The sequence below is a fragment of the Macaca fascicularis genome, chromosome 10, assembly GCF_037993035.2.
Source record: "Macaca fascicularis isolate 582-1 chromosome 10, T2T-MFA8v1.1".
Lineage (NCBI taxonomy): Eukaryota > Metazoa > Chordata > Mammalia > Primates > Cercopithecidae > Macaca > Macaca fascicularis.
In genome coordinates this window covers 87,271,843-87,287,275 of record NC_088384.1, presented here as the reverse complement: position 1 = coordinate 87,287,275, position 15,433 = coordinate 87,271,843, and the positions used below count along the sequence as shown (strand labels likewise).

Here is a 15,433-nt window from a genome sequence, read left to right as displayed (position 1 = left end):
TAGCTAATATCTGAAAACAATCATAATGTTCATTAGGGGGTAAATGGATAAATAAATGATCATATATGCATAAAAAGGAATACAAGCAATAAAAAGGAATTAACTATTAGTACATGAAACATATATGATTCAAAATAATTGCCTTGGATGGAAAAAGCCAAGCAGAAAAGTATTCATGCTATATTACTTCATTTACATAATATTCAAGAGAATGCCAAGAAAGCTACAAGAACAAATAGCAGGTCAGCTGTTGTCTGGGTATCATGGAGGTAGAGGGAGGGAAGGGAAGAGGAAAGAGTGGATATCAAAGAGGAATGAGAAACATTATGTTGATTATGGTAATGGTTTCACCAGTGCATCTTTTGCCAAGTTAATCAAATTATACACTCTAAATAATGCAGTTTAATCAATTATATCTCAAAAATTTGAAATGAAAAAAAACTAAAAACTCCTCTCAAAGAACAAAACCTCTAGGACCTTATAGCTTTCAGTCACAATATAGTCAGGCACTCAAAAAAAAACTTTAACACAAATAAAATTCTCTTTGATTGCCACCTTAAACTCAATCCTATCCAGAGAACACAACTTTTATTAGAATGACATGTGATTTGCATTTTTAGTTCATGCATTTACTTATATTCACATACATATAACTTTTTCACATAAATTGGAATCATTACTATGCATGTTGTTCTAAAATGTTGCTTTTTACTCAAAACATGTTTAATAAGATAAAATCTGCTGCACTCCTTTTAACAGAAGCACAGAATTAAACATATGGATGCACTTCATTTTATGCTACTCTACAGAGTGACAAGACTTCTTTGTGCGTATATCTTTGAGCAGTTATTTATTTCTTTATAAAAGCCTTTTTAAATTTGCAGATCATCAACAAAGCATTAATTTGATCAGTTAAAAAACAATTGCTTCTATCCTTCTCTGAAAAGAATAATATACAGAAACGAATTACATATATATATATATGAATAATATGTCATAAGTGATCAGAAAGACATTGTATTTTAGGTGGAGAGACAGAGAGGTGACCAGACTGCTACATGCAGTAAGATGAACCCTGATAGAACTAACACTGGAGGCTGTGAAAAAACAGCTAGGAGTACCCAGCCTTGGTAGAGCAGCATGATTTCTTCCTGTAATTCTTTCTCTCCAAATTGCCATACACTTCAGCAGAGTTTGCAACTTCTCTTCTAAGTCTTTATCCTTCCCCCAAGGCATGCCTAGCACAGGACTCTTGAACAGTGATGCCTCAATTAGAGTTGCTGGCCAATAGATCGAAGCTGTGTTGGCACAATATCCTACATCCTCCCAATCTACTGGCTGAGCCCAACCCCACCTAAGAAAGACAATAAAGATCTGTGTTCAGAGTCATACTGAATAGAGACTTCTGGACTCTATAGAACCCACTGCCTCCTGATGAAGTCCCTACTGTTCACCCTTGCAGTTTTTATGCTCCTGGCCCAATTGGTCTCAGGTAAACAGAATCTTGGGGAAGAAGAAACACTGGCCTAGAACAGGGTCCTGCACATGGAGTCCCTATTTCTAAGTGGTCTGTGGAAATGGGGTCTGGCTTCTCACTGGGAGCAGGGCTGAGATTTGTCCTACTTCTTCAGACCACCACTGTTCTAAGAAACTTGAAGGCTCTCAGGGTAGAGCAGGATCTATGATCGGAGCTGGGGAGTAGGGTAAGGCAAATCCCATAAAGTTGCCTCCAAAGGTAGAAATCATCTTGAAATCCCAAACTTCTATCCTGTCACTTCAGGTCAGTTCAGTCAAGCTCTGCCTCATTTCACCCTTTTTTTTTTTTTTTTTTTTTTTTTTTTTGTGGTCGATATTCCCTCCTGAGGTAACAATTACATAATATTACTTCCCCCAGTGTTCTTGGTCTTACAGAGAAGGTCTCTGATTTTTTGTTTGTTTGTTTGTTCTTGCACGTTGTTAACAGAACAGGGAAGGCTGTTTCTATATATGTATAGGACTGTAAAATGGAAAAGGAAAAAAAAAACTCTGTGTGGAAACTATTTCAAATCTGTATCAGATTTCAGCTCTGTTTGTGTAAGCATTTATTTTTAATTGATTCTATAGCTTATATTTACAAAACCAAGACAAGAACACTGAAAGTTATTTAGAAATAAATTGGCCACATTTCATCACTGCTTGCATTTTTTTTCACTTGTAACCAACTGATATATGAGTTTACAACCTGCTTTATTTTTTTACCTAAGATTCTATCAGGAAAATTTTCACAGGTTTTGAATATTCCTTGAAAATACAATTTGCAGTAGATGCTTATAATTCTGTCATATTTTTGTACCAATATTAACTTGGAGAGTCCTTAATTGTGTGCCATTTGGATGATTTTTTCTAATGTGTGAGTATTGTAAATAACATTATACAACCTTATTAATATATCATTGTGAGATTCTCTGTTTGTATAGGTAAATTTTAGAAGTTCCATTGCTTGGTCCAAGGATATTATTTCTTCTAAGTTAACTGGCACATATTACCAATGGTTACTATTGGAGTATTTGTATTTTTAACATTTGTATTTCATATTTCTTGCAAATATTTTCAAATATATTGGTTGCTTCTAAAATGCATTATTTATTTGAGACACCTAATTTTCATTTTCATGATGTCAAATCTATTGGTGTTTTCTTTGCATTCTTCCATTAACTTAGAAAGTCCTTCTCCATCTTGAGAACAGTTTTTCATGTACGATTTTGTTTTTTACACTGGACTCAGTCCCACCTTTTACATAAGACACAATGAAATAATCTAATATTCTTTAGTATAATTTCCTAATGGGTGGAGGGTTATATAATAACTCCATAGCCCGCCTCTAGAGATTGTAGTTTATATTCCCTATAATTTGCAGAAATGTTCAAATTGATAGTGGATAAGAGGAAATTATAATGCTCTCATGGTTGTCTCAAAAAATGTTTTAGACCTATTGCATCCTTGAAATTCTATGAGTTTAAATTGCCTGATTTCTCCCTCTGTCTCTGGAACATAAGTGACATACATCGACACACATCACATACTTGTATGTCTTCCTGTTTCTACACTTTGTGTGTGTGTGTGTGTGTATTCTAACATACACATATCTAAAGAATTCTATGTGTGTTTATATTTATAAAATTTCACTTAAACCTCAAAGTAGGTATTTATGATTAGGAAAAACATGCTAAAGCAACTAGAAAGGCACTTGAATAAACAGTGCTCAAAAACTATTGCTATTTTTTATCCTCCTGTGATAAATACTTAGGCTTAATAATCTATATAATTCCTTTATTCAGGTAATTTGTATGTGAAAAGGTGTCTAAACGACATTGGAATTTGTAAGAAGACGTGCAAACCTGAAGAGGTGCGTTCAGAACATGGTTGGGTAATGTGCGGCAAACGTAAGGCATGCTGTGTTCCAGCTGACAAACGTTCTGCTTATCCTTCTTTCTGTGTCCACTCAAAGACTACGAAAACTTCAACAGTAACAGCAAGAGCAACAGCAACAACAGCAACAACAGCAACAGCAGCAACACCTTTGATGATATCTAATGGTTTGATATCTTTGATGACTACGATGGCCGCTACCCCTGTTTCTCCCACTACTTGAACATTCCAGCCTCTGTCTCCTGCTCTAGGATCCCTGACTCATTAAAGCAAAGAGGCTTATTCTGGTGTCCATTTTCTCTCTACAGTCCCCTTCCCACTTTCCCTCCATTCAACAGTATCTGGAAGGGCACCACAATTTCATTGCACTAGCATGTCTATGGTAGAAATGCAAATAAAATAGGGCCCAGGAACAAGTGAGGGTTAGTCCAAAACACCCACTCAGGAATGATAGATAGCAGCAATGTCATCCTTGAAGACAGTTCTAGGCCCACAGCTTGCCATACCAATTATTATCAAACTTCATGTATATCAGAAACACCTGGAGATATGGCTAAAGCAGAGATTTCTAGGGCTCACTTTTAGTTTCCAGTTCTGCAGGGGAGCTTGAGAATTTGCATTGCTCACAAGTTCCCAGGTGATGCTAGTGCTGCTGGTCCAGGGACCACACTGTGAGAACAATTGGCTTATAATATGAAAGGATTGAAAGCCAACTGTGGATGTGATTTCATACAGATTGAAGGCTGCATTTCCTATGTAGTTTTGGAGTAGATAGTAACACAAAATCATCCTACAGAATCCTCCTACAACAACCTGAGAATGTAGGTGTTATAACCTCACTTTAGAGAATAGGAAACTTGATTTCTAAGCATTGGAAGACTGGGACAGACTAAATTAACTACTAAGAGCATTCTGTCACTGCACCATGAGGTTGCCCAATTTTCTTCTCACCCTGGAAATCCTCATTCATAGTTTCCGACTTAAGTATGATGAAAGGGAGATCAAGAGCTCTATAAAGTGTCCTGAATGTTAGGACAGGCACTCATCCCAAGCAATAGAATGTTTCCCTTACATTACATTACATTAGTGCTCTGCCTGCACCAATAAGAGAATATGACTGGGTGTATCATAGTCGTCCATCCATGCCTCAGGCCCACTTCCCTGATAGTTGGACAGGGAGAATAGGCAATGCCGATGCCTTCACTTTCTGGACACTTACAGTAGCTGTGTTTGTCTTTGTCATCTCAGTCTGCTCACTTATGAAATGATAGTGTTTTACTCAGTATCTTTCTCCCCACCCCTGTCATAGTACATCTTTCTGATTCTGAAAATATAAGATTGGCTTATGTTTTGTGGGGTCAACTTCACCTTTGACCCCATAAGATCCTAGAGATTTAGTGTAGAGATATAAAAGTTGGAGTAAACATTGGTGGAAGGGTTTTCTCCACTATAGACACAAATCCATGAGTGCCATCACAGACTCCTTTTCCTTCTTCACTTGACTCCACAATGAGAGCCAGAATCACTTTTCTGAAACACAAATCTAACCTTTAGACTCCCCTCTGGCATCTTTGCCCATAGCATCCTAAGACAACTTTTCGGTGCCGCCTTCATCACTCTTGGTGTTCAGAACCTGCCTTGCATTTCCAGTTTTACCTCCAAAGCACTCTCACAGGGCATCTTGCTATCCCGCCACACGTACCCCTTTGTGATTGGTTTGAACTCACTGGATTGCTTCTGGTTTAGTTTTTGTACATACTTTTCTGTCTCCATTTATAACTGCCTGGAAAAAAATCTTTATTTTCTTCTGGAGGACTTTGATAACCACACTGTTCTACCCACAATGGCACTACTGCCACCATTTGTGCTCCACGGTTATGACTTATCCAGAATTTTAAGTCATCATGTCACATGCCTCACTCTGAATATCTGCTTATGTCTTCTCCCCTTCTAGACTTTGAAATTTTATTTAGGAACAGGAACCATTTTATCTTCTGTTTCTTCTACCGTCCCCTAACAAGATTCTATATTAATTCTTGTTGAATAAGTAAGAGGGATTCTCGAAGACCTGAAAGATCTTTGGATGTTACTGAAATCTCATTTTTATTTATTTTAGATCTTTTCCAAGAAACAGGATTCTGTCTCCTTGAGAAGATCTATGATCTATGTCATTACATAGTAGAGGAGTTTTGAGGAGTGGCTTGTCCCAAGTGGTAGGACATCATTGCCTCTTACACCTATGCTTATCTTTGTAAGCAGAGCTCATGAACTTACACAAGAAGGTCGGAAGATAGAAGCAAGTTACTTCAGCAGAGGAGAATAGTAGGAAAAAAACATAACTTTAGAGTTGGATGTATCTGAGGTCATTCATGATCCCACCATGTATCCACTCTTGGACCGTAGACAAATGATTTCCCATTTTTGAGCCTATGTTGCTGAATTTGAAGAACAGAGAAAATACTTACTCCCACTCAAGGTACTTTGAGGGTTGCGAGAGTAATATATTAAAATGTCAATCATATCATAGGGATTTAGCTGTAACAGGTTGTTCCCTGGATAAGAAACAGTACATCACATTTCCCCAGGGCCCTGCCCACTGGACCTTTGCTGCCTTGCATGAGTATGGGTGATTATAGCCTATGTTTCACCTGAGGGAAGACTCATTATTCGGCTGAGAATAGTGTAACAAAGTTGAGGGTCATGGGATTTATTTGAACAACCAGATGAGATTTGAAAGGCTTCTAGTAGAACTTGCTGTGCTTTCTTTTCAATGATCACCTTGATCACTACCTTGAAGACATCTTAGAGCTATTATCACGTTGATTCTAGACGATGAATATAATCTCAGTGCTGCAGCCTGAAACAGTGTCCTGCTTTCCTCTTGCCTTGTATCTCACCCCTCCTTCATGCCATGCTGGAACTTAGGTGGCAAATATTCTTTTCCTGCTTTGGAGTTGACTAACGGCATTAGGAGGACAAGGGAAAGGGAATCTTTATCGTGTGAGAAACTGCGATGTGCCAAACACATTAATACACAATTTCTTAAGCAAAAGCATTGTGTGATAATTATGACAACATGATTAAAGCTGAGGAACCTGGAGTAAAATGTATCTAGGGTTACATCTAGGTTTGTTCCTTACTAATTTTACTCATCATGTGGTCTCTATATCAATTTCCTCATTTGCAAGGCAGGTATAACCATGCATCTACCTCTTAGAATTACTCTAAAAATTAAAATAGATATTGCATATAGGGCACCATGATCCCTAGCACTGATGAAGTTCTAAGAAATGTAGATTTTAAAAGGCATATAAGATACAGGTTATTCCAGTTTAAAATATGAAATGTTTAAAAAATAAAATACGGAAATTCTGAGTTTCAGGGAGAAAGAGGATCTTGCACAAGAGCAACCATATTTAGAAGGCAATTTTACTTGTTCTCAAGGCCACATCTCTACCCCATCTCATGCTAATCCTGACTATATCCTCAAAGCTGACTTCTACTCATATTACATAGCTATGTAAACTATGCACGTGCATGTCTGTGTGCATTCAGACTCTAGTGTTTGTTTGTTTGTTTGTTTGTTTGTTTTGAGACTGAGTCTCGCTCTGTCTCCCAGGCTGGAGTGCAGTGGTGCAATCTCTGCTCACTGCAAGCTCTGCCGCGTCCCAGGTTCACGCCATTCTCCTGCTTCAGCCTCCCTAGAAGCTGGGACTGCAGGCGCCCACCACCACTCCTGGCTAATTTTTTTGTATTTTTAATAGAGACGGGGTTTCACCGTGTTCGCCAGGATGGTCTCGATCTCCTGACCTCGTGATCCGCCCACCTTGGCCTCCCAAAGTGCTAGGATTACAAGTGTGAGCCACCACACCTGGCCCAGACTCTAGTGTTTTGAATATATTTTTGCCTTATAAATTAAATAAGATTTAGATTTCACCAGTCACTGATACTCGATCCCAATTGGATATTCTTTCAAAAGTCTGACTTCTCTCCTGAGGTGAGAGTAAGATTCCTGGGCACTTTTCGTAATACTTACCTTAACCTAGCTAAACACAATGAACACTCTTTTCTTTGAGGTGTCAGTGGAAATTAAGAGGAGAGTCTGAACTCTTACCTCCCACATAGGGCTTGCGGAGAGGTGAAGATGGCAGTCCTCCCCTCTGTTGGTAATGGAGACCTAGAAGAAAGGCTGGGCATCCAACTCCCACGCAGTCATGTGAAGCAGCCCAGAGCAACATTCCCCTTCACTGCCTATGCAGTGACAGTAGAGACCTAGCTGGGATTCAGATTTTCCATCCCTCAACCAGTGGTAGCAATTGGCCTGGGGAGGAACCCCTTCCCTGCTGGTGCCATGTCGGTGAAAACTGAGGGGAGTGAACTTGCCCTTCCTTGCCATAGTATAAAAGGCCTGAGGCGGACTTCCCTTCCCAACCAGTTCATTATCATTGAAGACCAAGGGGTGGTCTTAACTTCAATCCCCAGGGGGCCGTGGCTGGCATCAGCCCTCCTTCCAGTTAGTGAGGATAGAGGATAGGAGGGTGCAGGAAAACAGGTGTCTTTAAAACTGAATAATGTTGTTTTTACCACAATTTAAAAAACTGAATAAGAAGACACGGCAGACCCCTGAAACTGGATAACTACACACAGAACTAGCCAGAACTAACATGCAAAAGGTTTAAGAATAGAACTGCAGTGGGGAATACCACCTAGATTTTTAAAATAAAAACTTGTATATATTTAAGGTATATATGCAACATGATGCTTTGATATACATAGACATAGTAAAATGATCGCTATAATCAAATTAACATATCCATCTCTTCACATAGTTATCTTTTTTTAAGGAGACAGCACCTGAAACCCATCCTCTTAGCAAATTTCCAGTATGCAACACCATGTTATTAACTAGAGTCCCCATACTCCCCTTTAGCTCTCTAGACTTTATCCTATTCAATTTCAACTTTGTACCCTTTGAACAGCATCTTCCCATTTCCTCTATGCCCCCCTACCCCTGATAATCACTGGTCTACACTCCTCTATGTATTTGAGTTTAAAAATTCCACATATAAGTGAGATCATGCGGTACTTTTTTTCTGTGTCTGTCTTATTTCACTTAGCATAATATCCTCTGGGTTCATCCATGTTGTTCTGAACGGCAAGATCTCCTTTTTCAAGGCTGAATAACGTGCCATTGTGTATATATACAATTTATTTAATGTATTCATCTATCGATGTTGATAGATGATAACGTCTTCATCTATCAACTTAGGTTGGTTTCATATCTTGGCTATTGTGAATAATGCTGAGCACAGATATCTCTACATGGTGCTGATTTCATTTCTTTTTGGTATATACCGAGTTGAGGGATTGATGGGTCATATACCAGTTCTGTTTTTATTTTTTTGAGAAGCCTCCATACTGTTTTACATAATTGCTGTGCTAATTTACATTTCCACCAACAGTGTGCAAAAGTTCCCTTTTCTTTACATTCTCACCAATACTTGTGATCTCTTGTCTTTGTGATAATAGTCATCCTAACAAGTGTGAAGTGATTTCTCATTGTGGTTTTGATTTGCATTTCCCTGATGATTAGTGATGTTGAGCACCTTTCCATACAATTGTTAGCCACTTTTACGTCTTCTTTAGAAAGATTTCTGTTCAGGTCTTTGTCCGATTTTCAAGTGGGCTATCAGTTTTTCGCTACTGAGTTGTGTACATTTCTTATATATTTTTAATATTAACCTTATGTGATATATGGTGGGCAAGTATTTTCCTCTCATCCCATAAACTGCCTTCTCACTCTGTTGACTGTTTCCTTTGCTGTGCGACAAACGATCTTCAATGATAATACCAAGAATATGTAATACAGAAATGATAGTCACTTCAACAGATGGTGTTGGGAAAACTGGATTTCCACAGGCAAAACAAATGAAATGGATCCTTATCTTACACCACACGCACACACACAAACTCAAAATGGATTTAAAGATTTAAATGTGAGCCTGGCAAAAGTAAACCTCCTAAAATGAAACAGAAGGGAATATATTCATGACTTTGATCTAGGCAACAGTTACTTGAATATGACCTCAAAACCACAAGCAACAAAAGCAAAAATAATATATTAGTGGGACTGTGGATACATTTGAAACAAACTACAAACTAGGAAAATCTCAGCAAAGGAATAGAAGATACAGGCTGGGCGCGGTGGCTCACGCCTGTATTCCCAGCACTTTGGGAGGCTGAAGCGGGCGGATCACGAGGTCAGGAGATCGGGACCATCCTGGCTAACATGGTGAAATCCCGTCTCTACTGAAAAAAATACAAAAGATTAGCTGGGCATGGTGACAGGCGCCTGTAGTCCCAACTACTTGGGAGGCTGAGGCAGGAGGATGGCGTGAACCTGGGAGGCAGAGGTTGCAGTGAGCTGAGATCGTGCCACTGCACTCCAGCCTGGGCAACAGAGCGAGACTTCATCTCAAAAAAAAAAGAAAGAAAAAGAAAAAGAAAAAAGAATCAAATGGAAATTATAACTTTATAAAATGTAATCAAAGTAAAAAAGAAAAAGTCACTGTATAGGCTCAATAGTAGATGGAACATGACAGAGGAAAGATAAGACAGATCTATAGAATTACCCAACCTAAAAACAGAAAAATAGATTGAAAATTGTTGTGGGAAGTCAGGGACCCCGAAAGGAGGGACCAGCTGAAGCCGCGGCAGGAGAACATAAATTGTGAAGGTTTTACGGACACTTATCACTTCCTCAATCAATACCTTTGTGATTTCCTATGCCTGTCTTTACTTCAATCTCTTAATCTTGTCATCTTCTTCGTAAGCTGAGGAGGATAAATGTCGCCTCAGGACCCTGTGATGATTGTGTCAGCTGCACAAACTGTTTGTAGAGCATGAGTGTTCGAACAATATGAAATCTGGGCATCTTGAAAAAAGAACAGAATAATAGCAATGTTCAGGGAACACCAGAGATAAGACTTCTCACCGCCAGTGAGCTGGATGGAACAGAGCCGTATTTCTCCTCTTTCAAAAGCAAATAGACATGTCGCTGAATTCTTTTTCTCAGCAAGGAACATCCCTGAGAAAGAGAATGCGCCCTGAGGGTGGGTTTATAGACGGCCCCCTCAAGGCGTGCCGTCTTTTATGGTCGAAGCCGAAGGGATGAAATAAGCCCGGGTCTCCTGTAGTGCTCCCAGGCTTATTAGGACAAGAAAAATTCCCGCCTAATAAATGTTGGTCAGACAGGTTGTCTGCTCTCAAATCCTGTTTCCTGATAAGATGTTATCAATAACAATGCGTGCTGAAACTTCATTAGCAATTTTAATTTCGCCCCATCCGGTGGTCCTGTGATCTCACCCTGCTTCCACTTGCTTTGTGATATTTTATTACCTTGTCATCTAATCAGTGAGTTTAAGCTATGTAAATGTATTATAACTACTGATCTATTATAAGGACTTTTTTCTGCCCTCCAGTTGTGACTTATCTATTCCTCATTTTTTTAGTTTCTGTTGGATAGATCATGTTTTCTTCTGCTAATATGAATATTATAATTTTATTTTTATTTGTTTGTTTTATTAGAAATTTGTCCTTGCTCTCAGGACCCATTCCTATCCTTATATTTATTATTACTAATTTAACATCCAGCTTCAGAAATACAACTTTAATATGAAGGCTTTTTGTATTTCTCCTGACTGCTCAGACTTAGGGTCTTTATTTTATGCTCCACCACGAAGTCACCTATAAGGGAAGTTTGCATTCACAGGAAGACTGTAAATAATAAAACCAATTCCTTAACTAGGACTTAAGCCATATAAAAGCTGGTGGCAAAAGTAAAGAGAGGTGATCCTTGAGACCTCTGAGGTAACTGCTCTTAAATTTACATTTGCCTCTGAAAATGATTTCTTCTATGTCACTATCTCTCAGTGTAAACATATTCTTGTGTAAAACCACTATGTGACCTGAATAATGGCCATAGGGCTCATCTAAGCCAACTGGCTTCTTTATTTAATGCATCTCAGTGGTTAACAGGGTTGAAATTTTTTGAAAACTGCAATCAATGATCAAAGAATGATCTAGGTAAACATCGATTCCTTGTGGCAGCGTTTTAATATTTTCAAAGACAAGGTACAACTGGTAGAAAAAAAATACCCTCATGCATCTTTTTTTTCTAACTGTGGTTAAATATATGACATAATGTTGGCCATTTTAGCCATTTTTCCTTTTATTTTTAGTTGACACATAATTGTACATATTTATAGGATACAAAGTGATATATATATATTTCAATACATGTATACAATGTGTAATGATCAAACCAGGGTAATTAGCATATCCGTCACCTCATTTATCTTTTGTATTGGGAACATTCAAAATCTTCTCTTCTAGCCTTTAAAAGTATACAATAAATTGTGGTTAACCATATTCACCTTACAGTGCTGCAACACCAGAAGTCATTCCTCCTATCTAGCTATAATTTTGCATCCATTAGCCAATCTCACTCCATCCTCCCCTCTCCCTAATCATTACCAGCCTCTAATATTGATATCTGCAACCCTACTCTCTACTTCCGTGTGCTCAACTTTTTTAGCTCCCATATATAAATAGAAACATGTGGTGATCTTTCTGTTCCTGACATTTCATGTAACATAATGTCCTCCAGGCTATATCCATGTTTTTGCAAAGGACAGAATTTCATTATTTTTATGGGTGAATAGTATTCCATCGTATATGTATATTCCACTGTGTGTATATATATGTATAGTATTCCATTGTGTGCATATATATGTATATATGTATGTGTGTGTGTGTATATATACACCTGATATATATTCTTCTGCATAGGGAAATCCAGTTTCTTCAGCATGATTTATTGAAGAGGGTATACTTTCCCCAGTGTATGTTCTTGGTGTTTTTATAAAAAGTCAGGTGACCTCAGATCAGACCCAACTACATCATACCTCCTTTCCAAATGTGCAAGAAACCTACTAGAAATTCTTATTGTTGGAGTTTCAGATTTATGTCATGGTTTATATTGCCATATTCACTTTTGGAGGTGAGTACATTTCGATCTTGGTCCAGCTGCGCAGAGAGTCAAAGTAGGAAAAGCACAGATTCTTCCCACCAGTCTACAGCCTACAGAGTGGCATTCAGTGCAATGGGATGGAACATGCTATGTCTCTATTCCATGTGGGGGTAAAGTGGGTGACCTCAAATTTCCTGTGTCTGCCTACATGATGCAAAGTTCACAGTTCAGAAGTTTAGGGACACACTTCATATCATCCCATCTGTTCTGGTTCAGTGCATAAGAATCCAAGTCTCTAAGGAAGGTAGCATAGTGTGCAGTTCACTGGACCAAAAGCTTTGGCTGCACCTCTTCTGGAAAGCCTGGCCGTGGGGCTCTTCATGATCATTGTAATTCTGCTGTTCCAGAAACCCACAGGTAAACCAAACCAGAGGCTCACTCGAATCAACAGTGGGATGGAGTATTTTCAAGAGCCAAAGGGAACTTCATAATCCACATTAAAGGGAAATAGAGCCCTCAAAGATGGCTAAAGTTTATCCAACATCATCAGAAATTTCCTCTTTCTGGAGCCTTATTCCACGGTACTAGCCTTAAAAAGGAATACTCACAGAGCTAGAAAGAGGTCATAATTGCTTCTGGGAAAGATGTGTTGTTATAGAAAGGAATGATCCCAATATCTAGGGATACCTTTATGTCTTTGGATATGGTTTTTACTCTGATGCTCAGCTATATTTCCTTTTACTCAAATATATATGTGTGTGTGTGTGTGTGTGTGTGCATTCTCTATTATACTGCAGTGTGTGAATAGAGGAAGAAGCAAATTTTGGAATTAGGTTTAAGAAACATGTCTTCAATATCTACTAGTTTGTCAACTTTGAGTAAGTAGTGAAGACTGTAGGAGCCTCAGTTTCCTCATTTATGGAGATAATGACACCTGGTTAACAGGGGTTTTATTAAATGATATAACCCATGTGAAACTTGGCACATATTAAGAACTTAAAAATTAGAGTTTCCTTTCCTCTTTCAAAACCAGATCTCTTACATGTGTCCCTTATTATAAGAACAGCAATGGCCTATTCCTGGCCCTCTACATTCCTAAGACCCAATAGTTCACTACCTTACTGGATAACATGAAAGTCATTCTTGACCCTGATAGTGGGTTTGAACTCAGGAGAATAGTTTGACTCAGACATAAACACATAGTAACAATATGTTGTTCTCTGGGCATCAGAGGAGATACAGTAGTAAGTAGTGCCCTGGGAGCATTCAGGATGGAGGCAGATTTGCTGAGGTTCCTATGTAGAGCATAGTTCTATAGCCTAGAATCAAGGGTTCAGCTCCTTTATTTTCTCAGACAAGATCTTATGTACTTGGCGGAGTCTATCAGATGTTAAAGGGAGGCCTAAAACCTCACAGGATCTAAATACAAGTGATCCAGTTAAATACAAACACTGAGGTTGACCTTGTTGGAAAATCCTCTTTGGAATATATGAGGGTCTGCCTTGTGGATACCCCATACCCCTAATTCCTACAAACCTTCTCTATCTTCCCCAAAATCAACGTGCCTTCAGTCTCAAACACTGATATTGTCCTATTGCTCCTTTCTGTGTATAGTAACTGAACAACTTAAGACGTGCTGGGATAACTATGTACAAGGACATTGCAGGAAAATCTGCAGAGTAAATGCACTATGTGAAAATGGGAGATATTGTTGCCTCAATATCAAGGAACTGGAAGCATGTAAAAAAATTACAAACTCACCTCATCCAAAGCCAGCAACACTAGCACTGACTCTTCCTCAAGACTATGTTACAATAACAGAAAAATTCCCAATCTTGAAGACATAAATCAAATACAATTTCCTGTTCACTTGCTTCTCAACCTAGCCTAATAAACTAAGGTGATGAGATCTACATCTTCTTCCTTCTGCTTTCTTTATCCTTAAAATGACCTTCGAGCATATTCTAATAAAGTGCATTGCCAGTTTTCTGTCTCATTTTGTTCTTTAACCAGGGATTGAACACTCATTATATACTAGGTAAAGAATTGGTAAGAACTCAGAACCTCTCCTTGAAAAGGGGATATGACAAGTGCACTAAAAAAAATCCTATAGTCTGCAAGTCTGGAATAAGAAACTCAGAAACACTGACATGTAATTTAGGAGAGGGAAAGGTGAAGCAAATATTCAGGGGAAATACATGAGTACGTTTAGGAATAAAGCAGTGTCTTGTAATAATAAGTAGGATTTCAATGGATTAGGTTTGGTAGGAAAGGCAATTTGAGTGAACAGAATGGCATCAACTAATGGAAGGAAACTGGAAAAGACAGAACATTTCAGGAAACTATACATGCACTTTGTTTGGATGAAGAACAGAGCACTCAAATTTGAGCTATGGGGGAAGCCTGATTTCCTAAGCTACTGTGTACCAGCAGTGAATTGGGAAGATAGAGATAAATAAAATTCCACTGTTATGTAGCTCAGCAGTGGAGCTCACCACTTCCTGATAAAGTGGAGGAAGACCTAAGTAAATAACTCCAACACAAACGTTTTTCGGTTTTTCCTTTGTTGTTGTTGTTAATGTGTTCATCTTTTTTGTTATTGGGGCTGTTTGGAGTTTAGGGGAAATGTAAAAGATCTAGGAATTGGTCCAAATTGTAGTACTTTTGTTGTCTTGATATGCAAGAAGAATAATCCATGTACATACTCTGCTGAATTCTTAAAGATGTACCTTCTGAATACCATTAACATGGAAAGCTTCTTCTTCAACTACATTTCACAGTCATTTTCTAGTTTTGTTTCTTATATCGTTTCACCATAACAATTACAAGCATTTTAAAGATTTAGTTCATCCACTGTAACATTTACCACTAATGTGTGGCATGTGGTCTCTTAATATCTCTCTTTCTGGTGTTCTAGGGCTGGGATAGGGAGTATGTAAGACAAGCCTAGAATATCTCGTGGTGCCAGAAAGTAAGCAATTGCTTAAAAATCAA

General features: G+C 38.4%; 2 protein-coding genes and 1 long non-coding RNA gene across 3 annotated transcripts in view; 2 read left to right on the top strand and 1 right to left on the bottom strand.

Moving 5' to 3' along the window:
• LOC135965371 (uncharacterized) overlaps positions 1–15,433 on the bottom strand; it is a 43,608-nt gene that overhangs the window by 27,712 nt on the left and 463 nt on the right. The gene's annotated exons all lie outside the window — the stretch shown is intronic.
• On the top strand, positions 1,339–3,690 carry DEFB126 (defensin beta 126). Its single transcript, XM_045364465.2, has 2 exons — positions 1,339–1,492; positions 3,318–3,690. Exons 1-2 carry the CDS (start codon positions 1,435–1,437, stop codon positions 3,629–3,631), a joined length of 372 nt encoding a protein of 123 aa, XP_045220400.1. The 5' UTR covers positions 1,339–1,434; the 3' UTR covers positions 3,632–3,690.
• DEFB127 (defensin beta 127) lies at positions 7,760–14,286 on the top strand. Its single transcript, XM_005569667.3, has 3 exons — positions 7,760–7,925; positions 12,776–12,856; positions 14,054–14,286. The coding sequence occupies exons 1-3, from the start codon at positions 7,760–7,762 to the stop codon at positions 14,284–14,286; spliced, it is 480 nt and encodes a 159-aa protein (XP_005569724.3).